At 46.0% G+C, this 25,854-nt stretch overlaps 1 protein-coding gene across 8 annotated transcripts in view; it reads left to right on the top strand.

The window, feature by feature from the left end:
- The window catches only part of UBE2T (ubiquitin conjugating enzyme E2 T), an 86,007-nt gene that overhangs the window by 21,771 nt on the left and 38,382 nt on the right, over positions 1–25,854 (top strand). For all 8 annotated transcript variants that reach the window (XM_078782353.1, XM_078782358.1, XM_078782357.1 and 5 more), the window contains exon 3: positions 18,466–18,535. In XM_078782353.1, coding sequence (XP_078638479.1) covers positions 18,466–18,535 — 70 coding nt within the window. The remainder of the gene's footprint in view (positions 1–18,465; positions 18,536–25,854) is intronic.

The following is a 25,854-nucleotide window of genomic DNA, read 5'->3' as shown; positions in this document are numbered from 1 at the left end:
AACATGTCTTCTGGTACTGTGGTCAAATAGCTCTACCTTTGACTCATCTGTCCAGAGCACATTGTTCCAGAAGTGCTGGTCTTTGCCGAGGTGTTCATTGGCAAACTTTAGTCTTGCCCTGATGTTCTTTCTGGACAGCAAAGGTTTTCTCCTGGCACACCTCCCATGTAGATCAAATTTGTGCAGCCTCTTTCTAATGGTAGACTCGTGCACTTTGACATCAACAGTGGCAAGAGCTACCTGTAGGTCCCGTGATGACATTCTGGGGTTCTTAGAGACTTCTTTCAGCATCTTGCGGTCTGCTCTCGGGCTGAACTTGCTGGGGCGGCCTGGCCTGAACAAGTTGGCAGTTGTTTGGAATCTTCTCCACTTGTAGATGATCTTCCGGACAGTCGAATGATTGATTTCAAATTGTTTGAGGATCTTTTTAAATCCCTTCCCAGACTCATAGGCATCTATAACCTTCTTTCTGAAGGCCTCAGAGAGCTCTTTTGATTTAGGCATGGTGACGCTGCACACTTCAACAACAAAGAGCAAACCAAACTAAATGTCTGAGGTTTAAATAAGACAGGTTCCTCCAAGATCCTCTCTAACGATGGTCAAATCATTTGCACCTGAGCTGGTGCACCTGATTCAGATTTTAGGTATTTGAAGTAGTGATAAATGTAGGGGTGTACTTACTTTTTCCACATGCAAACTTTGCATTTATGTTTATTTAAATTATACAATGGACTACAAAATGTAAATGTTTCATGATATTTGTTATATTGTATCACCTTTATCTATCAATATTGTTGAAATGAAGATCAAATAGCTGTATGTTGAAATATGTTGAAAAAGTCAAAACTTTACATGGGGTGTACTTACTTTTTCACATGACTGTATCATTATTCAAAGATGAACTGATTAACATTTTGCATTATGAGGTCAAAGGCCAAAGTCTGTAATAGTTTTTCATTACCGCGATAGAAGAAACGCCAGTAGCAGAGTAGATGTGAGAGCGAAATGAGAAGGAGGGGGGCACAGACACATGGGGGTGAATAAGTTGCACACAATATTAATGAAACACTGAAAGCGGAAGGGAAAAGTGGTGATGAAACAGAAAAGTAATAAACCAACCACCAATAAGCAAACTAAAAGAGGTTCGGGAGAGGGGGGAAAAAATCACAATAGCCTGGAAAGGCAGAATACAAGGCTTTCATCCGCAGCTCTATGGAATACTGCTCTCCCCTCTGGTCTGGTGCTCCTGCCTCACACCTAGCCCGTCTTCACGCTATTGAAACCAAAGCGTTCAGAATCATTGGAATCTCCCGCGATGAAGCTAACTCCAAGGGCCTTTTACTCACTCACCGCAGGCAGGTTGGTGGTCTTTCCGTCTTCTACCGACTCCTCTCTGGCCTTGCCCCCCCCAGCCCTCTCTGGGCTCTGTCCCCCAAATATTCCTACAGGTCGCACAAGATCTGCCTGCAACACTCTTATGGTTAAACTGCCAAAATCAAGACTTTCTGCTCACCTTCACTCCTTCATTCCTCTTTTCTCCCGCCTCTGGAACAAACTCCCTCACTCTCTTCAATCCCACTGCACCCTCCAGGTCTTTAAAACAGCTGTTCACCGCCATCTCTTATCCTCCCCCATCCAAAACCTTGATCTTTTCTATCCCCGCTAATTTCGGTCCCCTTGTGTTTTATACCTCTCCCCCCCCCCCGCCCTCCCCCTCCCACGCCTCCTGCCCCCAAGTCCTCTCCCTCCCACACTTCTCCCTGCTCTCAAATGTTGTGGTTGTGTCCTTCCCGCTCTCTCCCCATCCTGTCTACCGCTCCCCTTGTTTTTTGTGTTTTTTGTCGGTTTGACTTTTTGTGTGATTAATGTTAGCTCTTTCACGAGCCTCGATTCAGTATACAAAAAAAAAAAAAAAAATGCTTGGGAATGGGGTCATTTCGGGTAGAATAACTCATGAGTATGGATGGGAGATGACCTGAGGTAATGGTGAACACCTTGAAGCCATGGAGGGAACAATTGGACTGAACATACTGCGGAAGTTGGTTACACAGGTGAAAGATATGAGAAGGTTAATAGTGAGTCTGGATTTTTTTTGGAGTTTAATAAGAGGGCTACTGGCAGACCATGTGCATGCTGGAGAAAAAAAGGGAGGCACAGAGCCAAGAGAAGGCAGAAGGGTACAAGACCAAAAAGGAGGTGGTGGAATACAGAGAGGCCTCCAACCTGTCTGCGATGTGAGAATAACAGGCCTAGCCCCTCAGCTTTGTCCCACTGATTTTGATGAGGGCCTTGCTTTCCATTGCATCAAGAAGAGCAAGGTGTGAGGCAGGGGTGCCATCCCAAAGGGGAGAGCAGTAAGCTGTGAATTAAGTCCTTGTAGGTTGTCAAAATTTCAGACTGGCAAAGGAGAGACATTGCACGATGAAGGATGCTCAGTCTGCCATTGGCCCTGAAGGCCATTTTGGAAATATGGTCTGCCTAAGAAAGATCATGGCTGATGGTGAGGCCCAAAAGTTTGAGTGACTTCAAGTGGATTGTTTACGGAGTGGATGGAAGGGTTTGCTAAACGGTCCTTTCGAAGAGACAGGGTGAGTGTGTGGGATTTGTCAGGGTGGAAAGCCATATTTCAAGTGTTTTACCAACTTCTGATTCTATCAAGGTCTGCATAGAGGGCAGAGGCTGATGCCTGCCTGTCTGAAGGACGAGGGATGTTACGACGGAGGGTGGAGTTGTCAGCAAAGACAAGAGAGGATTTCCCAGGCAGTCAGAGAGAGCACTAATGAAGATTAGGCATAGGATGGGGCCTAGACCACTGCCTTGGGGCACTCCAACCTTGACAGGGAGGGATGAAAGTATCCCGCTGTGTTGGTTATGAGAATGGAGGAAGTTAGTAAGTCATGAGTGAAGTTGGCATTGGATGCCATAAGTAGAGAGAGTTTGGAGATCAAGGTGCGGTGCCAGACTGTATTAGATGCTCGGGATGTGTCCAGAGAGACGGCCCTGATCTCATGTCTGACATTGAGGGCTTCCATCCAATGTTGAGAGTGGAAGCAGCATGTCCAAGGTTGGATGACTGCATTTGAAAATGAATTGATTATCTGAGATCAGTCCGTTGGAGAAAAGGAACAATTTGATGTCAACTGCAGGGATAGATGGTAAGTTGGGATGGTGGATCCTGCAGTGGGTGTTGGGGAAACCCTCGTGTGAAGATGACCTGTAGGAGGGAACAGATGTGAGGGAGTTTATCACCAGTGTAGTCCCACACACTACAAAAAAGGGTTGCATTATGGAATTACTTTCTTTTACAACATCATGTAAATATTAATGCAATACTGTAGCAATAGCTGTTACTGTTCAATAAATTATTATGATCGTCGAGGAACAGATTTGTGAAGAAGAAAATAGAAAAACCTTGCATGCGTGTGCTTTATTAACGTGCCCCACCAAATCAATATCGTAAGAAATGATAATGAGATTTGTATTGCAGGAATTTTGGGTCATTATCTGTCGGGATATAACCATGAATTAGCCTTGAGAAATTAAAGACTGTTTGGGTGGTGGATTGGGTTTGGGGAGAGTGGGTATTCATGATCTCGCAAGGATTGGGGTTAGGGAGAAGAAGATCAGGGAAATATTGAAATGACGTCGGTGCAATTTCAAGATTTTGCAAGGCGTTTGACTTTGTGTTGTTTGATCAAGCATGAGGGAGGTGAAAGTGGGAAAAGGGGAGGGCTGTTGCCAATGGCTTCACCTGCTGCGTACCGCAGGGGTTCTTGCTGCTTCAATCGCATCCCAGTGTGTGTGCACATCCCAAAGACTTTCAAGGGTGTTTACAATCCCGGGCTCACCCTGGCAATATTTGTTTCCGAATCATTTAACTTCCACTAGTGGACCATTATGGGAATATAAAAGCAGCCGGAATCTAAGTTTGTTGTTTTTCTGGTGCTCATAGTTTGTGTTAATCGTTAATGCTGAGACTCTGTGTCATTAGTTGTCCAAAATGCAGGTTTGGCGATGTTTCTCAACTCCTCTTTCCATAACCTGCGCTGCAGGTGGTTTAAAAGTGATGTTGATCTCCTTTTGTTTCCTACTTCTAGCTCCTTCAACTAATAAAAGTTGCACATTGTGATTAATAATCGTACTATAAGTATAATTCACCAAATGTCCGTCTGTCCGTTCGAAGGTACCGCAAAAACGGCTCAACCGATTGCAACGATATTTTGCGTGGGTATTCCTGGGACCCCTAGGAGTAAAATAGGCTATATTGTTTTTCCAATTTTCCAATTTTCAAGTTTTCCAAACACGATGGAATAATATTTACTGATATGAACAGTGATGTGGCTTTTATTGAAATTCTACAAATACTGTTTAGATTTTGATGACAATTATGAACCTGCAGCGAATCCGGAAGTGGACAGATGATGGCAATGCGTGGGTTTGATCATATCCCAATACAACCGTCATTCAATCGTAATGTTAAATCGTTAAACGTTAATCGTGTTAATCATTTTGTTAAAGTTTCAATTGATGATTAGAATTGAGTGAATACAATTACGATTTTGAATTCGTAATTGTGTTCACCCAACCATACAGAACTTCACATCAGGATTTAAATATTTGTTTGTCACAAATGTTGTTAAAAGTTTAATTTTTATGTTAATGTTATTTCATTTGTAATTGGAGTTATGCTGTTTGGAATGAAAAAAAGAGATATCGAGTTCAAGTGAATGACGAAATGCCATGATGGTTTCTACTTTCTAAATGTGAATTCGCGGATCGCCATATGCAGATTTGTCATTGACTGGGTATGGGACAAACATACGTTTACGGGTACGTTTTTCATGGAAGTCCTTTACGAACTTGCTGTCCATGTCTGACGTGCGACTGAAGGTGCTACAGTAATGTGGAATTTATTGGTTTCATGCTTTAGCATTTGCCCTTTCTGCATTGTCTGTTTGCTTCTGGTCTCCCACCCGTGCATAGCACGGGTACCTCACTAGTGATAATAATTGACGAGACATATATCACAAAAGGAACGTGTATACATGACATGAGAATATTACGTGTTAAAACCCTATCTCTAACTGTATGTTTTTTTCAAACAATTGTCTCGGGTTCATGAGAGCTGGCAGGATGGGCCAGAGGTATACACACTCACCTCTCAGTTCTCTATGCTGAGTTTGTCTTGACCGAAGAACTGGCTTCCCGGTGTTTCACAGGCAGGGCGATTCATCAATGTGTGTGCCGTCCCTCGGATGGACGTGAAACTGGACGTCCCATCTGCCGGCATTAGATGGTGGACGTTAAAGATCCCATGGTATTATTTATGAAGAATAGGCAAGCTATCACCGGCAACTTGAACAAATTACAATTACCTGCTCTCACCTGCTTGGTCGAACATCAGGCCAGGCCAGCAGCCGGTTCCTGAAAGACTTGAGCCAAAAACGTTCTCCAGCTAACATCATATAAGGTCCATGGTGTATAAATCGCATGCAGTACAATGACAATGGAATACATGCTCAGTACACTTCAAAATTAATTACAAAGACATCAATAAACAACTGCCAAATATGTATAGTATATGGCAGCATTTTTCGACGGGGTTCCACAGACCCCCTCAGGTATGTATTATAATAGGTGTTATTACTGGTGACATGATTGGGCATCCATTAAGCAAGTTCAACATGTCGTTTTTTTGTATGCAATGTTGAGTCTCGTGGAAGAGCTTTAATATATAACAGAGTGGAAGGTGGGAAAACCGTGGAATTGAGAGCAAAGAAAGACAGGGCCTGTGACAAGCTGGACACAATCGCACTCGTACAAGACTGATAGAGCAGGAAGGAAAAATCAGGGATGAAAGAGAAGTGTGAAAAATAAATGGAAGGTGGATGGAGTGAGGAAGGAGCAAATACACAAACGTGCAAGAGAATGGGTGAGTTTGGCAGGGTTAATAAGTAGGGATGTGGGGATGACCTTAGGGTTTGCCAGCTGTCCTGGAATGAAACATAGGTTTGGAGGAAGAAGCAAGAATCTAGATGGGGGAAATACATTTAGAAATTAGATTAAAGGTATATGGAGCATTTTAAATTGTGACTTTTAGTTTTAAAAGATTAGAGTCTACAAAGCCTGCGGGAATGAGGAATAGATGAGGTGAGAGACCAAAGATGAATGAGGTAAACTGAATGAGTTAGGAGTGAGCTTGAAAGAATGAGGAATGAGTTTCTTCCATTTTGTTCTTTACTTTATTCCCTATAATGCATGAAATATGACAATGGACTGAAACTAAAGAAACATTGTGAAAATGAAATAATAATTGGGTCTTTTTCTTTCAATTTAACTGATTTCTGATATTTACAACTTGTATTTTGAGACGATATGGTGGAAAGATTCGTTGTTGTTAGGCTCGCCTGTTCCCTCAGTTGGGATGGGAGAGGCTTCTTCAATAGATCAGTGTGCGAGCGTTTGAATCCACACGCAGATCTACTTCAGTATCGATTGTTCATTCTTAGATCTACTGAAATCTGTTTGCCATGGCGAAGGCTGTCCATTGTTAAATGCTCTTTTTTGTTTGTTTGGTCCATCATTCAGGCAGAGGAGTATCTGATTAGGACCTTTGATATAAAAGGACAGCAGAGGGTTAAAGACATATGCACCTGCTTTTGTTCTGACATTTTAAGTAATTTGCATGCCTTTATTTTTGTGGCAGATTATGAAATTAGCATGCGTTGTTGTTTGCTTGGCCCTGCATTTGCAGGGAACAATTTAGTGAAAACATGTCTGATAAGAAGGTGTAAATATTACTTCACTTGAAGGATAATTTTATTTTTCGGTTGGTTTGTTGATTGCTATATATATATATATACAGTCATGTGAAAAAGTAAGTACACCCCATGTAAAGCTTTGACTTTTTCAACATATTTCAACATACAGCTATTTGATCTTCATTTCAACAATATTGATAGATAACGGTGATATAATATAACAAATATCATGAAACATTTACATTTTGTAGTCCATTGTATAATTTAAATAAACATAAATGCAAATTTCGCATGTGGAAAAAGTAAGTACACCCTTGGCTCTAATAGGTGGTATTGCCCCCTTTGGCAGAAACAACCTCAAGTAGGCGTTTCTTCAAACTGTCTACCAGTCTCTGACATCGACTGGGAGAAATTTTTGCTCACTCTTCCATGTAGAATTATTTCAGCTGTGCGATGTTTGAGGGGTTTCTTGCATGCACAGCTCGTTTCAAATCCCCCCACAACATCTCAATGGGATTTAGATCGGGGCTTTGACTTGATCATTCCAGAACCCTCCATTTCTTTCTTTTCAGCCATTCCTTGGTGGATTTACTGGTATGTTTAGGGTCATTGTCATGTTGCAAGGTCCACCTTCGGTTGAGCTTCAACTTTCTGACAGATGGCCTCACATTATCCTCAAGCACCATCTGGTACAATGAAGAATTCATAGTAGATTCTATGATGGTGACCTGCCCAGGCCCTGATGCAGCAAAGCTGCCCCAAACGATAATATTTCCACCACCATGCTTTACAGTTGGTATCAGGTTCTTGTGGTCAAATGCTGTCTTTGGTTTTCGCCAAACATGTCTTCTGGTACTGTGGCCAAATAGCTCTACCTTTGACTCATCTGTCCAGAGCACATTGTTCCAGAAATGCTGGTCTTTGCCGAGGTGTTCATTGGCAAACTTTAGTCTTGCCCTGATGTTCTTTCTGGACAGCAGAGGATTCCTCCTGGCACTCCTCCCATGTAGATCAAATTTGTGCAGCCTCTTTCTAATGGTAGACTCGTGCACTTTGACATCAACAGTGGCAAGAGCTACCTGTAGGTCCCGTGATGACATTCTGGGGTTCTTAGAGACTTCTTTCAGCATCTTGCGGTCTGCTCTCGGGCTGAATTTACTGGGGCGGCCTGGCCTGAACAAGTTGGCAGTTGTTTGAAATCTTCTCCACTTGTAGATGATCTTTCGGACAGTCGAATGATTGATTTCAAATTGTTTGGAGATCTTTTTAAATCCCTTCCCAGACTCGTAGGCATCTATAACCTTCTTTCTGAAGGCCTCAGAGAGCTCTTTTGATCTAGGCATGGTGACGCCGCACACTTCAACAACAAAGAGCAAACCAAACTAAATGTCTGAGGTTTAAATAAGACAGGTTCCTCCAAGATCCTCTCTAACGATGTTCTAATCATTTGCACCTGAGCTGGTGCACCTGATTCTAATTTTAGGTATTTGAAGTAGTGATAAATGTAGGGGTGTACTTACTTTTTCCACATGCGAAATTTGCATTTATGTTTATTTAAATTATACAATGGACTACAAAATGTAAATGTTTCATGATATTTGTTATATTAAATCACCTTTATCTATCAATATTGTTGAAATGAAGATCAAATAGCTGTATGTTGAAATATGTTGAAAAAGTCAAAACATTACATGGGGTGTATTTACTTTTTCACATGACTGTATATATATTTATATGTATTTATATATATTTATATGTATTTATATATATATATATATATATATATATATATATATATATATATATATATATATATATATTGTTGCGAATATGGAATTTGGCCTCCATATCCGCTTGTAAATATTCCCCTATTTTCTCCGATACTCCCCAACTCTCCCTTACCCCATTCCCTAGTCCCATTGTCTGTAAACAACACCCATTAGAGCCGATCTTCCCCTTCATCCCCCCATTAAATGTCGTGCCCAGGTCCCCCGCACCACACGTAGACAGTTATAGGACATCTTGCTAGTTATTCTTAATCTATGTCAGTTAAGGACTTGTTTCCATTAATTATGACTCTTCGTTGCACCAGAATGTGATTATATGGCACCTGTTAGGAAGTTTAGGACCTCCCCATACCTCTCCGCATCTCTTCCCCATGAAGAAGCGCCAACTACAACAACAACAACAAAAGGGGGGGGCGGCGCGGTGACGGGGTGGGGAGTGGGCGTCCTCCTTCCGGCTCGGTTAGCCACCATTGACCACGCGCTCCACGGGGTTACCACGAAGGGGCTCCCTGTCGGCCCCTCGTCAAGGGCGGAGCCGGTAACCCCCGCACCCAATGAGAAGCCATGGGCCGATGCCATCTGGGGCGGCGCTAACGAGCCGAGGGCGTGTCACTCCCCGCCGGATATACGCGGCCCCGCGCCGGACGTGAAAAAGATGATGCGCCCCGAGCTTGGAAGGACAAGACGCCACCCTCCCGAGCGCTGAGCGACCTCCCCGGCATCTCCACCAAAGTCGCGACCCACGAGCGCTGAGCGACCTCCCCGCATCTGCTGGACACCACCGTACGTGATTCTGTCCCTGAGCCAGGTGCACCTGAGCCATCGACTGCCGCTTTCCTTGCCATCAAATCCCGTGTGAGTCAGCGTTGTCCCGTTTATCTGTGGTCTGTCTAGGGTTAATATAAGAGTGTGTCTAAGTGCCTGTCTTCCTGTAATATACCTCTAGCCCTTGTAATCTAACCTTTTTCCGTACGAATATACTTGAGAACTGAACCCCTGGTGTCGTATTGTGTCATTATAACCCAGCCGGGTGTCTTCTCTTTCCTATTGAGCCAGCATAGCGCGATTAGTCAACCCCGGGTGCAATCGGGGTAACTTGTACGGATACGGCGGCCATCCCGCTCGGCCCACCATACCATCAAAGTCGTATCAGTAACAATTGGTGTCGAGGAGTGGAATTCGAACCCGGGACTAAATTAGTTAGGCCCAAATTTTGGGAGGGAAAATCGATTCGGAGCGCGTTTCCCGCGCGAAATTATAACGGCGAAATTTCAATTTGTTTTACGAAAATAAAAAAATAAAAACCGAATTTTGAAAGTCGCGCTATGGCGGATCAAGACGGCTGGGGTCCGGTAGGGGAGAGTGAGGTAGGGTCGATCCAGGACCAAAATGAGGGACAGGAGGAGAGCGAAGCAGTGAGGGCGGCAGGTTCGCAAAATAGCGCCGTCACGCACGAAGAAGCGGGCGCGCAAAATGGCGCCTCGCTGATCACCGCGCCAGCGACCGTGGCAGCGCCCCCGATGGATTGGGGCCTTTTTTTCATACAAATGAAGGCCCTTATGGCCCAGAATAGCGAGAAAATGAGGGAGGAAACGAGGGCTGATAGTGAGCGGTTGGGAAACCAAATGGGGGTAATGAGGGACGAAGCGAGGGGTACCAGTGAGAAGTTAGACAATAATTTTGAGGAGTTAGACAAGAAAATTGAGAAGTTAGACAATAATTTTGAGGAGTTAGACAAGAAAATTGAGAAGTTAGACAATAATTTTGAGGAGTTAGACAAGAAAATTGAGAAGTTAGACAATAATTTTGAGGAGTTAGACAACGGGATAAAAGAAGTAAAGAATGGGTTAACGGGGGTAGAAAACAGAATGGCCGCTCAAGAGAATCAAATGGAAGGGATGCAAAAAGGGTTAGAGGGGTTAGAAAACAGTATGGAAGGCAAATTGAGGGACATGAGGGACCAAGCGGAAAGGGAAGTTAAACAAATGGAGCAGCAGATAGAGGGGGTCAGAATGGGGGTAGAAACCAAACTGGATGCTCACAGGGAGGAAATGGAGCAGATGAGGGTGGCATCTGGGCAGGAGATGCAAGTGATGGGAGAGGAGATCAGAAGAGGAGTGAGTGAGGAGGTCGGAGGAGTGCGCGAGGAGGTGAGGCACTGTAAGGAGCGCATGGAGAAAGAGGTGAGAAAGGGGACTGTAAAATTGCAAGGTGGTATAGAGGAGTTGACGCTGGGAGTAGAACAACTGACAGTGGGACAAAAGGAGTTGGGGGACCAGGTAAAGAAGAACACAGCGGTAATAGAGGGTTTAAAATCGACACAGAAGGAGATGAAAAAGGACGTAGGGGTAATTAAAAAAGAGTGCCAGACGGTACATGAGGACCTGACGAGGAAAATGGACGAGGTGATAGAGGTCATGGAGACGAAGGACCGGCAGGTGAGGACGCACATGGAAACGGTCAAGGTAGCCTTAGAGGATGAGCTTGAGGAGACGTACCGGGGAATAAAAGAGGTGAAGCACAAATTAGAAGAAGTGGAAGAAGGGATGAGCGAAATTAAGAAGCGACGGAGAGGGGATAAGAAAGAGATAAAAGAGGAGATAAAAGAATTGGTCCAAAGTCTGTGTTTGGATCGTGATGATGTGCTCATTAACCGGATGAGGGATTCGCAGGTGATGGAGGAGAAGCGAAGAGGAAGAGGACCCGGTGTAAGTGGTGACCAATATGGTCGTGCGTATGATGCGCCAGGGGATTTAATAAGCTTGGGGGTCGAGATAGACCCGGGTGTTCGTGAGAGGCCACTGGTGAAGTGTGCGACAGGTCTGGTGTGCGAAAGAGGAGGTGTGCGAGAAAGTCCGACTCTGGGGTGTGTGAGGAAAAAGTGTGTGCCAAGGAGTGAGGGTGTTGGCGAGAGTGAGTCGGTCGTAGCGTGTGTGCGAGGGAGCACATGGAAGCGCAGTGTGGTGAGTGTTACAGAGGGTGTGACGGGAGAGTGTGCGCGAGAAAGGTGTGTGACGGACAGGTGCATGAGGAAAGAGTGCGCTGTCAGAAGTAAGGAAGAGTGTCCACCTGTGGTGAGTGTTACAGAGGGTGTAACGGGAGAGTGTGCGCGAGAAAGGTGTGTGACGGACAGGTGCATGAGGAAAGAGTGCGCTGTCAGAAGTAAGGAAGAGTGTCCACCTGTGGTGAGTGTTACAGAGGGTGTAACGGGAGAGTGTGCGCGAGAAAGGTGTGTGACGGACAGGTGCATGAGGAAAGAGTGTGCTGTCAAGAGTAAGGGTGAGTGCGTTGTCACGAGTGGAGGTGAAAGTAGTGAGAGTGACATGGAGCGTGAGTTAGTTGTGACAGGTGAGCGAGGATGTACACCTGGGATGGAAGGATGCACACCTGGAATGGTAGAGCGTGAGTGGGAATGCACGCTGGAATTGGTGGTGAGGCACGTGGTTGGGTGTGCGAATGAGGGCACACCTGTGATTGTCACAGAGGAGGTGACCGAGGAGGGGGCGCGAAGAGGTGTATTGGTGAGGTGTGCGAGCAACGAATGTGTGCCAAAGTGTTCGGTGGTCAGGTGTGTGACCAAGGCTGTGAGTGGAATGGGTGTACCTGGGTGTGTAAGGAAGGGTACGAGGAGCATGGGCACGGCTGGATGTGTGAGCAAGGAACGGGCTGCGGGATGTAAGCATGCAGGTGAAGCATCGACGTTAGACGGGGTAGAGTTTAGAACGACTTATAGCCGAATCGGGCCCTCGGTGCGTGCTGGGCCTCGCTTTGAACGGCCGCGTCCGTGCTCCACTAGGCGGAGCTGGCAGCCCGATAGAAAGGGTCGTCATGGCGACCACTTTTTGTTGAGACGTGCCGGCAGGTCGAGATCGGGACACTGGATGGCTCCACGCCGAGGTGGTGTGTGGGATCTCGGCACGGGTAAACCCCCGTCCCTGCACCGAGTGCCGGACGCATCCAGCCGCTGGCACAAAACAACCAGCATCCATTGCTTGGCTTTACGAAGCCGGGCTTTGGACAGGAATTGGCGCACCGAGAGGCAGTAGTGAGTAGACTGGGTGATGAGGTTAGTGTTTTGGACCCAAAATTAGAGAAAAGCAAAATTTGATGATTGGCAAGGGATTGGCAGTAGTGATTGGCAGATGATGGGCAGTGATTGGCAAATTTTTAATTTGTTGAAATTTGATGTGCAAAATTGGTAGTGAGAGACCCCCGATGTGGTGGGATGGCAAATCCACCATCCCTCACAGGGGGGGCAAAGGAGCAATAGCTTATGGGGTGTATGGCAGTGAAAACTAGCCCGGGTGGGTTAGGATATGGTGTGTAGGGATCTAGCGAAGATGACATTAGGTAACGTTAAGTTTAGTTAGTGACTGATACCTGTAGTGGGGACGCAGGTAGATTAGTATGGATGATAATGACGTGGGAGCGCAATAGTTTAAAGGGACGACTGGGAAGCGCAAGTTTCAGAAGGGAGTAGTTAGCTGAGATGATGCCGTGTGAGTGAGAATTGAACAGGTGTGATTGCACAGGTGTGCAACTGGACAGGTGTGATTGCACAGGTGTGCAACTGGACAGGTGTGTGGAGCAGTGTATGAGTAGTGAGTGAGTGGATCAGCGCGAATGCGCTTGGGGAGAGAAGGGTGCAGGTGGCACCAGGTGTGAGAGCACAGGTGTGCAGGTACAGGTGTGTGGAGAGAGTTGGAGTGAGTGGTACGGAGTGGTGTGCATGGTGCGAAGGTGTGGATGGGGGAAGAGTGGACCCCTTTCACGAGCACCCGGGGCGGGTAGTGTAAGTGTTAGGTAGAGGGTGCAGGTAAATTGTGGTTGGATATTGGCATTTGTGGTGCGGTTGCAGAATGGTGTTGTGAATGGGTGCATTAGTGTTGTGGAAATGGCTGGGCGTGTAGCCTGTTAGTGTGTGTAGTTGGTTGGGCACTCCACCACTGTGAGGATGTCGGCCAGGTGAGGCCGCAGGTGGGCTCTGGGAGCCGGTAGTTGTGAGTGGGTGCCTGAGGATCCCGGGTGTGGATCGGGCAGCCCAGTGCCAGAGAGGGCACGGAGTGGGGAGAGAGCCAGAGGGCCTTCCCCAGGTAGTTAGGTTAGGGTGAGGAGCAGGTAAGCTCGGAGGCAACTGCAGTGGTGGAGGTGTGCAGGTGGGTAGACCCACTGGGAGAGGTACACGCCGCAGCCCAGAAATTGTGCGAGGGCACCGGGAGATGAATCGGGGGAGTGAGACCCCAAATTGAAGAGCACCACAGTTTGGCCAATGGGAATTGGTTTTTAGAACCCATAGTGTAAGAGGGCCAATGGTTTGGCCAGAGAAAGCCCCCGGGTAGTGTAAAGTTGTTAAAGTCATTTAGGAGATAGTTAGGATTGATGAACCTGTCGCACCATACGCAGCCACTTGCCTGTGGTGATGATGATGACTCCACACCTGTGTTTTCTTTGGTTGTGTTGCAGAAATGAGAATTGCTGTGAGGATTTGTGAGACGCATCACGACGTGGATGAGACATTGGGGTGATTCCATCTCTCCCTCCCTAGGAGGGACTGATGATGAATTGGTAATGGCAAATTTTGATGTTGAGTTGAAAATGGCAAATTTTGATGTTGAGTTGAAAATGGCAAATTTTGATGTTGAGTTGAAAATGGCAAATTTTGATGAGAGTTGAAAATGGCAAATTTGATTGGTTAGGAGGGAGAGAAGACGAATTTGGTATATGGGAGGAACGGGGAAGACAGTAGGGATGTTTGTTGATTTGTAAAGTAGATGTTTATGGGTAGTGTTGTGTTGTGTGGATACAGTAAGGGGTAAGGGAGGGGCCATGTAGGTTACCTGGTGGGGGGGGGGGCGTACGATAGGAACGTACCTGTCTCACCTGGTTCCCATGTGCCCCCAGTGTGCATTACCTTATATTGCGTGCACTTTTGCGCCCTTACCACCTTACTCACTTGTTTCTTCTTTTGTCTCCCACCTCCGAGGATCTGGCTTTGGGGTAGAGAGAGAGGAGAGAGAGGTGCTGGCTACGCAGTTGTGGGCCTGCACTTTCGCTGTTGGCTGCCTGGATCGATACACCATATGGACCGCAATGTTTGTGGCCACCCACAATGGACCGCAGTTCGTTTGCGGCCAAGCACCACCCGGGGATGGACCTATGGGTCAACGTGGCACCTATGCCATACAGGTGAACCACTTATAGTTAACACCACCAAGTGCACCACAAGAAGAGCAAGAGACACCTGCAGGGTTAGGGGTTGTTGAAGTTATTTTTATTCCAATGAACAATGGTGACTGCACCGATTGGTGGTGGGGTGGTGCTGTTGATGCTCGGGAAAGGGTGCTCTGCACGTTATTAAAGGCCGTCGGCCACAGAGCACTCGTGGGTTGGTGTATCGATGTTGGCAAGCGCGCTCTCTCTATGCATAACATCTGCATGTGTTCCTCCAAAAACAGGTCCTGGATCGTAGTGTAAATATCAGCGTAGTCTTGTAAATAATGCTCCCTACCGGCTGTATGTTTAGTTTGAGAATTCTTTCCGGATTCGGTTATCCTGTGGGTGTGTTTCTGTGAGGAGAAGGGTGCAACGTCGCAGGGGGACATATTTACTCATTTGTGAATATCTGTAAAACTGTCGCACTCAGGGTAGAGTTAATAGTAGAGGGAACTACATTGCGTGCCACACTAAAGTAGGTAAAAATTTATCGGGTCGGGACGCCCCGAGGGTAGAGAAGGGTGCAATGTTGCGAATATGGAATTTGGCCTCCATATCCGCTTGTAAATATTCCCCTATTTTCTCCGATACTCCCCAACTCTCCCTTACCCCATTCCCTAGTCCCATTGTCTGTAAACAACACCCATTAGAGCCGATCTTCCCCTTCATCCCCCCATTAAATGTCGTGCCCAGGTCCCCCGCACCACACGTAGACAATTATAGGACATCTTGCTAGTTATTCTTAATCTATGTCAGTTAAGGACTTGTTTCCATTAATTATGACTCTTCGTTGCACCAGAATGTGATTATATGGCACCTGTTAGGAAGTTTAGGACCTCCCCATACCTCTCCGCATCTCTTCCCCATGAAGAAGCGCCAACTACAACAACAACAACAAAAGGGGGGGGCGGCGCGGTGACGGGGTGGGGAGTGGGCGTCCTCCTTCCGGCTCGGTTAGCCACCATTGACCACGCGCTCCACGGGGTTACCACGAAGGGGCTCCCTGTCGGCCCCTCGTCAAGGGCGGAGCCGGTAACCCCCGCACCCAATGAGAAGCCATGGGCCGATGCCATCTGGGGCGGCGCTAACGAGCCGAGGGCGTGTCACTCCCCGCCGGATATACGCGGCCCCGCGCCGGACGTGAAAAAGATGATGCGCCCCGAGCTTGGAAGGACAAGACGCCACCCTCCCGAGCGCTGAGCGACCTCCCCGGCATCTCCACCAAAGTCGCGACCCACGAGCGCTGAGCGACCTCCCCGCATCTGCTGGACACCACCGTACGTGATTCTGTCCCTGAGCCAGGTGCACCTGAGCCATCGACTGCCGCTTTCCTTGCCATCAAATCCCGTGTGAGTCAGCGTTGTCCCGTTTATCTGTGGTCTGTCTAGGGTTAATATAAGAGTGTGTCTAAGTGCCTGTCTTCCTGTAATATACCTCTAGCCCTTGTAATCTAACCTTTTTCCGTACGAATATACTTGAGAACTGAACCCCTGGTGTCGTATTGTGTCATTATAACCCAGCCGGGTGTCTTCTCTTTCCTATTGAGCCAGCATAGCGCGATTAGTCAACCCCGGGTGCAATCGGGGTAACTTGTACGGATACGGCGGCCATCCCGCTCGGCCCACCATACCATCAAAGTCGTATCAGTAACAATATATTATATATATATTATATATATATATATATATATATATATATATATATATATATATATATATATATATATATATATATATATGTATGTGTGGAGGTATAATTTATGCGCATGACGTCAGCGTCATGTCATGCGGTCAGTGCGCTGCTTTGGCTCAACATATGTACGTATGTAGTCCTGTGTGGGTTATACAGAGGGCTCTTCTTCCTCCTCCTCCATCCGCTGCCTATGCCTCCTTCCATAACCCGCAATCCCCAGCCCATATACGGTGGTTACCATTGTGCATTTTAAACAGTATTTAATTCGTTTTCTGCTCTTCCCAAGCACAGTTTGACACAAGATTAATTTGGTTTATTCATCTCTCCAGACACATTTGAGACATTAGTGGTACGTTTCCCAAGTCTCATTCGCTTTATGACTCCCCTGATTTAACCAACCTTGCATGCATGCTAATCGATGACCAATGCTAAAGAGCTGGCAACAACCAGCCTGGTCCCTGTTCAGGGCAGGCTTACTGATTTGCACCTCACACCTTTCCTCTCTGCACACACGACATACCTCCCCACCACAATATCACACCGACCTTACCCTCTCCCCTTTTCGTACCTGTATCGGGACTGGTATCCGTCCATCTACGGTGCTCCCCAGTGAGTGAAGGGTTTCCAAAACGCCCTGCTATGCACTCTACCATCTTTTTCTCTTCTTTTCGACCTTCCTCGGTATGATTAAGCTGGATCCATGCCATGTGTATAGTTCTGTAAGATTGCAGGAGAGGATAAGAACTAAGGAATAAGACTGTTGACTGTGTGGTTTCTTTCTTGGTAATTTATAACTGTGCCCTTTTCTTCCGTCCATTATTTCACCTTTGTAGATGTTTATTTGCTTGATCATTGTACATACTGGTTTCTTTGTAAACGGTTGTTTCCAACCTGCCCGTTTCGTCTCATTTCCTATTGACTTGATTAAGTGTGTACTAGTCTAAATAGCCGGGACTTCTGTCCCACTGATTGGCTCCGTAAGTTAGCTGGTGCGTACTTATTGGTTCCACTCAACCGTACCTGATCAAACTGACAAAAGTACGCATCGAGGATATGGGCCCCAATTTGCATTGCCAACCCCCACCAAAAAGGTAAGGCATGTAGTAGCGAGGGTTCTGCCAGGTTTGGTGGCATCAATTGGCGTTTGTGGTTGACTAGCACCCAGCCGGACCGTGGAGTTATCCAGGGCTGATGGCGTCAGGGCCAGGAATTTGGGAGAAGTCTGAGAATTTCCCCTTGTGGTAAACCCTGAAACTTGGTGCCGTATCAATATATATCTACAAAATCCATAAGTACTCCGACCTCTAGTTGTACCAAATGGCTCAACTTTTCACCAGCAACACGGTAAACTGTGCCTCCACTAGCCTTTCAGCCGGTGAGCAAATTTCCTGTTGGTCTACTCCCAGATGTATCCGACGTGGAGGGTGTGGGCCTGATCAGTCGACTAATCACAAAGCTGTTTTTACAAGACATCATGACATAATGCCAATTCTGCCATCAGCCAATGGGAAGCTTGTGTTGTAATTGCTTCACATCCGTTCCAAAGTTCATTGAAATTGCATTATGTGAAACCTCATTGTCTGTGGTGTTTTAATGATCCAATAAAGACCATCATGTCCCACTTTGTCTCTGTACTTCTCTTATCGGAGCATCTCTCATGTACTTGTGTACAACAGAGAAATTTCTGACGTTAACCGGAAGACTCGATAGCTCACCGGGCTGTCGTCGCATTCACGATGAGTTCCTTGGGTGGAGTCAGAACATTTTCACACTAACCCCACACAGGAATTTATTCCTGTTTATTAAAATTATATATGAATATGTACATATGTATATAAATATACACATATATGTATTGTATCTTGCCCTCTGTGATGGCTTTTTGGTTTTATTGCATGCACATTGACACGAGTAGCCTTTTTAGCAGATTTAGGAATTAACGATTTAAATAGTGCGATGCTGATTTTTTATTTTTTTCATCCCGTTTAATTGAATGTATTATTTTGTTCCAGAGATACTTGGAGGTTCTGGCACCCCCTATGAAGGCGGTATTTTCAACCTCCAAATTCAAATCCCAGAAAGGTAACTTGGGCATTTACATGTCCTTGACACCATTCCGTCCTCTTGCAAATACTTTAACAACATTTTTCCCCCACACATATGTATTGAACATATTTATTCATATTATTTCATTTATTATAGTTATTGACTGAAACGATGTCTTAACAGAATAAATGAAGGGTCAATAGATTTGTGACGGAGAGAGCGCTAAAATGTATGTGAGCAATCCGACTTTGCTTTGGAGTTCATTACAACAAAACTCTTGGGACAAAATTCACTCAAACATAATCCATAAACTAATTGAATCAATGCCAAATAGAGTTGAGGCCTTCTCAAGGAAAAAGGGGGTCACATTGCTGATTGAATATATAATGAACGACAGATTTGATTTAACCCCCCTCTCCCCATGCCCCTCCTCCCATTTCTCATGTTATCACCTTCATATTCTGTTCTAAATGTCCTTCTAAGTGTGCTGACAGGCTGTCGGCAACAAGTTCAGTTGGAAAAATTATGTGACCACAAACCCAGTCCATGAGCACCATCTGGGTGAAAGGTCAAGGGTTTGTTACGTCCATTGACCCAGTGAGGGACCAATAGCGGCTGAGCGGGAATGGGCTAAGTGTGTAACGGATCCTGGTCGGGGCAGAAGGTATAAAAAGATGCGCCAGGTTGAGCAGGTGGAGACACAGAGGGAGCTTAGCCGGGAAGCCTATGCATGAGAGTCATCAGGGTTCCTCTACAGGACGAGCAGTTTCTGCTGCCACTTCTAACCAGGCCCCCATCCAAGCAAGCCCTGCCCACTCTCCCCACCGTGTAAGCTTCGTTCATTGGCCTGAGACTGTTCCTGAACAAGCCGTGTCTCCACTTGCAACTCACTGCATTCTGCTGGATGCAGCCTCGAGTATTCAGTCTTGTCTAACTGCTGTGTGTCTGAGACCTTAAGGCTTAGCTTATTTAATGTCCTAGTCCGTTCTTTGATGTTAGGGCATGGGGGTTATTGCCCTGTTTTATTTCTGTATGTATTCCTACATACAGTTTTCTGTATGTATTCTGTACTGAATTTTGCCGACCTCGGAAGGATGACAGGCTGAGTCAACCCCCCTCGATCACTGAATTAACACCAGGGGGGTTGACTCAGCCTGTCATCCTTCCGAGGTCGGCAAATTGAGTACCAGCTTGCTGGGATGAATGATCCCGGGGTGTACCCCGGTTCGTAAGAGGTGACTAAGGGTTGGCGTCAGGAAGGGCATCCGGCCATAAAAACTGCCTCAAAAAGGGAACCATGATGTCATGGGGCCCGCAAGGCTAACCCCCGCTTTAGCGGGGGAAAATGGCCTCAAAACGACCATTCATTCATTCATTCATTTTCATTCATGTATTCCCATCCCCTTTGCTTGTTTCAATACACTTTGAAATCACTTGGTCTCTAGGTAAATTTGAGTGTCTGATCGCTATTAGCATGATACAATGATACATGTCCATTGAAGGCAAGATTGTTCTTGTGGATAGCATCCAGCATGAGAACCATGCCTGTATCTGGTGATTTTTAATGAAATTATTGGCCTGGGAGGGATAGATTCGTTTCGAGGGGCATAAATTAGAAATAGGATGGAGGGATTCGTGGGGCAGGTAGACTTTGGATAGGTTTGGGGCAAAGGCAGCCATCCTACTTGCTGCCACCTCACACTCCTGCCACCATCAAAGGCAGCTGCTGGCTCATACCATCTGCCGGTTTGTACCACCAGCCAGGTCATGCCACCTACCAACTCATGCCACTTGGCTGCTGGCCATGCCAACTTGCCTTGCCATACCATGGCCGCCATGGGTCAATTGGGCCACATGGGCCAAGAAGACTCACCTTTTTTTGAGGCCACCTGGGCCCTGTGCATTGGTTGTTGGGCCATAAAGGCCACGATGACTCACCAAGTGAGGCACCACGAGCCATCGATTAGGTTGCTGCTGTGTCACTGGGTGCTGACTGGCCCTGTGGTTACCTGGGACACTTGTAGTACTGGGACCCATGGCTATAATGGACAGCATTGGATAGGGAAGTGCCACTGGGTCGGGGACCCAGAAACAATAAATGTCTCAAGGACTCTTAAAGAGAAAGGAGAAGAAGAGCTCCCCCTCCCCCGCACCCCCCCGACCCCCCGGTACGTTCCTATCCATCCCAACTACATGCCACTATAAAAAAAATTTGCATCTGGATATAGAAGTAAAAGTTGTGTGTAATAGTGAGAGAATGCGTAGGAATAATGGATTAACGCATTGGAAGATGGATGAACTGTTTTTGCTTTTGAATTATTGCTTGGGGTTTTACATTAGGATGGGGAGTTATACTGTGCAGTAAGTGGAGAAAGATCTCATGCTGCTCCCCCTTCTGGACGCAGACTCAGGATAGTCTGAAGAAGGTGGTGGTAGTATTGTGGGAATGCCTTCCAGGGCATGCTTTGCACAGTCCTTGAAACTCCTTGAAATTCCTGGAAAAATGAAAAAGCCTGTTCCTGTGCTGGAAAGGCCTAAAAAAAACTTATCTAAGTCCTTGGAACTCCTGGAAAATCGAGAAAATTGCACAAATATAAATAATCTGCCAGGCCCCCTGTCGGAATTGTTAATTCTGCCGGCCTCTTTAAGGGATTTTACCAATTATGACCTCCCCCAGGGATTTACCATCAAAGCCACACTGAATGATTTGTCACGTGCAAAATTTGCAGTGATGGGTCACCACACGAAATGTGCTTTTACAGAATTGTTTATTACAAGAAGGCACAGGATGACAAAAACGGAGAATATCGGGACGAAAGATAGGCAGCTTTGAAAACGGGCAGAGAAATAAATAAATGAAGCACACTCGCGCTGATATTCTGATATTATGAAAAATATCGATGCAGGAAATGAAATCTCGTCAAAAATGGCCATGAGTGCACAATAAAGGGTGCCCTTTAAGGTCTTCTAAAATATTATGTCTGGGGGGTAGAGGAATATCTCGAGCCAGATAGATCTCTATAGGTAGGTATCCGACTGTCGTGACGGGGAATATACCTGTAATAAGTTCTATGTTAGCCCGGTTTGTCGGTATAAGCTGTATTGATGTCCCCGCTACGAGGGAGCAGGGCGTGCGAAATAGTGCAGGGCTTATGGATAAGATTCCTTTGTTCGTCGTCCCCCCTGTCGCCAAACCTTTGTCCCTTATGGCAACGCATACTCATATAAACACTTAGATAGGCCCTTTAGTGCAACATTAAATATTTCCCCTTCTGGAGTGGATCGCTAGCCCTTACAATGACCTTCGAAGAAGACAGGCAGGAAGCCAGATCGGGGCACCGCCGGATGGTCGCCGCCAGCCGCACCACCAGCTGGCCCAGCAACATCGTATGAGACGAGCTGTAACCACGCCACAGGGAACGTGTGATTGGTTGGCGCGGAAGGCGCGAGCCTTGAACCAATCAGTGCGGAAGGCGCGAGATGGTTGAGGATACGGCGGGAAGCTACGAGGCTCTGGTTGGTGGCGCGCCAAAACTGACGTCACATGCCAAGTGACAAAAGGACTCGCTGGTGGAATTCTGGATGCTTCACTCTGGGTATTGAGTCAAGCCGGTCTTTCGCTCTTCGCTCTGTTCCTGGCTCTCGTTGTGCCTCGTGTTGAAGATCGGCCTCGTGTTGGAGATCGGCCTCGTGTTGGAGATCGGCCTCATGTTGGAGATCGGCCTCGTGTTGGAGATCGGCCTCGTGTTGGAGATCGGCCTCGTGTTGGAGATCGGCTTCGCGGGGAGATCGCTAGCCCAGTTGCTTTTGGTGCTGGAGCGAGGCGTGCCGTGGAGCGAATGGACCTCGTGGGCGGTCGAAATGAGCCTGGAGTGGGGCGGGTCGCTCGGGCCTGGCGGAGCTCGGGGGCGAGGCGGGCTGAGGGAGCCGCGTTGGACGAAGGACACATTTCGGACAGATAAGCTCACACCGACGAACCATTACACGACGAGACATTTCTTTTCGTAATCCATTTTCCTTTGTGGCGTGTTCGAAGTCTGCATGTGGGATCCAAATTAAGAATCATTATTTATTTCATCGTCACGTTTCATTATATCGGGTTCCGTTTAATAAATCCTTATTCTTGTACATTTTACCCCGGATTCCCGTTTGAGTCCGTTCCCTCTTCAGATAAGCGCTTCCGCTTCTTCTTCTTCATTCTTCTCCCGTGCTGTGATAGCAAAATCCGTATTTGGTCGTCGCCTCAATTAAAGCCGTTTGGTCATTCGCGAGCCCTGGTCTTAACCGGAGGGTATTCGCACGACAATATACAGGTACCAGGGATCAAAATTGCCCCACCATTAAGATGTCTTCAGCCCACAGCTGCAGCAACCAGCAGGAAAGGCAAAGCATCCAGCAGGCGCAGAGGTAGTGGATAAAGTGAAGTAGCCAGGGACATCAGCGTGCCTTACATGGAGTGGAGAATCTGTGATTGAACAGTTTTCCGACATGAGGTCAGGTCGTGATGAAAAGGTCCCGATTAAAATTGCTGTGCCAAAATGGATTTTCAATCCAACCAACCCGGATACACATGTGGACATACACACACACACACACACACACACACACACACACACACACACACACACACACACACACACACACACACACACACACACACACTACCTGGTTTTGACATCACATACATAATTGTAAATAATTGTAAATCAGCATATGGTGCAGGTGGTAAGTGAGAAACTCAGTGTTCGAGTACTGTCTGCAGCGTGTACAGTATCTGGGCTTTACTGAAAAGTTTCGGATACCTCTCCTCACTCATCTGGCAGTCTCATTTCAGGAGAACACATAACAGTTTCCACCATGCTGAATTTTTTGGACAAATAAAAGTTTAGCAGCGTCAAACAACAGCGGTAACGTAAAGACGTCATTAGGAAAAGGCAAACATTTAACAGCGTCATGCAACAGCCGTAACCGTAATATGAAGACACATCGTCGTTAAGAAAACTGACAAATAGGATATTTGTTGGCATTCACAGGACCAATACAAACACGGGATTAAATAAACGAGAAGTATATTAACCAATGAAAACCAACCATCAAAAGTTAAATTGTGGGTCGAAAGCAGTTTAAAAAATAGTTAAATTGAGAACATAAAGGAGTCCGATTTTGTATTAGAGGTCCACCTCATATGTGGCGAGCACACATTTGTTGACTTAAATTTTTTTATGAAAATGAGGATAGTTATTAATTGCAGTTTACTCTGTCAGCAATCCATGTGACAGAAGCTGGTCATTAATGCTGCAAAAGGTACAACTTTGAATGGTTCTGTGGTATAACATGACACGCTAAGCTTTACTTGTATATTTTGCGTGTAGGGAAGCATGTCCTACAAAATTTAACAAGCGTTACGCCTAGGTCCCCCGTCGGTGAAGTGATGTGAGTTGACAAAGTGCAAGACGCGAGGCGGCCATCTTGGATTTTGACGTGGCGACCCAATTTCCAATAGCGTTCTTCCTCATGCGTAGATACACCCACACCGGATTAGAAGTTAGTAGTTCATTTATTTTTCAAGATATTTCGCTCACAAGGTTCAGACATATATATGGTGGCGGCCATCTTGGATTTTGACGTGGAAACCCAATTTTCAATAGCGTTCTTCCTTATGCCTCGATACACCCACACACTGGATTAGAAGTTAGTAGTTCATTTATTTTTAAAGATATTCCGCTCACAAGGTTCAGACATTTACTTTTCAAGATATCGCGCTCACAAGGTTTAGATATGGTGGCAGCCATCTTGGATTTTGACGTGGCGACCTAATTTTCAATAGGGTTCTTGGATATGCCTAGTTGCACCCACACACCAAATTAAAATTGGGTCCTTCGCTTACTTTTATAAAGATATTGCAGTGCACGTACACATGCACACACGGACGGAGGGGAAAACCATAGTCCCCCTTTCGCTCCGCGGTGCGACGGGGGACAATAAGATGTGTGTGTGTGTGTGTGTGTGTGTGTGTGTGTGTGTGTGTGTGTGTGTGTGTGTGTGTGTGTGTGTGTGTGTGTGTGTGTCTGTCTGAACATCATAGAAAAAACAGGGCTGGGCCAATCTCCACCGATATTTACATGCCTGTTGATAATACCCACAGTCAGGTCATGGGTACAACCACCTCTCTCATGCTCTTAAGGGGGGAGGGGGAGGGGGAGATTACTTACAAATTTTTCGCCTGTACACGTGCCACAGTACAAGTACTTTAATAATCTCTGCTGCACATGGGGATTATTAGCCATGGCACAAAATGTATTTATGTATTTGCCCCGCTCATCCCCCCAAGCTGCTCCCAATGGGAGCAGATGTTTCTAGTTAATGAAACCTTCAATGGAATAACAGTAAACAAACAAGGTTTCATTCTTATTATTGTAGTTTATTCCAATGTCACTTGCTACATAAAAGATTTGTATTAAAAGTCCTAAAAAATAACTTTTTGGCCTAGAAATTCTTGGAAAAACCCCTGGGAAATTTGGCCTTCAATGGCTGTGTGAACCCTGTAGGGGGTAACTTTGCATAATAAAGCAATAGTTATTTCCCATATTGTGTGTGTTAGAATAAGTGTGAGGTCATTTAATTGTAGTCTCAGTGGTTTTATTCTGACCCTGGCGAGTCGTACCAAAAACTTTAAAAGTGGCACATGCTACTTCCTGGCTTGACAATCAACATTTAGAAGATGGAGCATGGATACCCCCTGTGGGTAGGCATCCCGTAGAGGTGGGTGCAGTGGGTTCCCACTGAATGAAGAGAGAAAAGCAATGTCACAAAGATGATGTTGCTGCTACCCAGAATTCCCTGGGAAGTTGCATCACTTACCTTAAGGTCTCAAGTCAAGTCAGGTGTTGCATCATGTATTTGTCTGCATGTTGCACTGAATTGTGTCCTAGCTCCTCCTCAGTTTGATCGTTGTCAAATACAATCCCGGGTCCACAAATTGATACCAGATGTTTCTTCTGTAGACATGACTTTTTTTAAAAATAAATCTTTTTTCAGTATTATTTATTTATATTCTTAAAATAAAATGTTTTATATTTACACCTCACAGATGTGACTATTCTTTTTTTTTTGTTTGTTTTTTTACAGCGTAGCCCATCGGACAGAGCTGTCGAGAACAGTGTTTTCCGTCTGTATGTATGTATGTATGTATGTATGTATGTATGTATGATTGTATGTATGTATGTATGTCCCCTCAAACGTATACCAATCAGGGCTGAGAATCTGATCACATGACAGGGTGATATGATTACCTTTGATGTCATTACGGCGGTGCTGCAGCTGACTCTCCACGCACCGCCATTTTGATTTATATG

The sequence above is a fragment of the Myxine glutinosa genome, chromosome 7 (assembly GCF_964187855.1).
Source record: "Myxine glutinosa chromosome 7, kmMyxGlut1.1, whole genome shotgun sequence".
Lineage (NCBI taxonomy): Eukaryota > Metazoa > Chordata > Myxini > Myxiniformes > Myxinidae > Myxine > Myxine glutinosa.
This window is presented reverse-complemented; position numbering and strand designations above follow the sequence as displayed.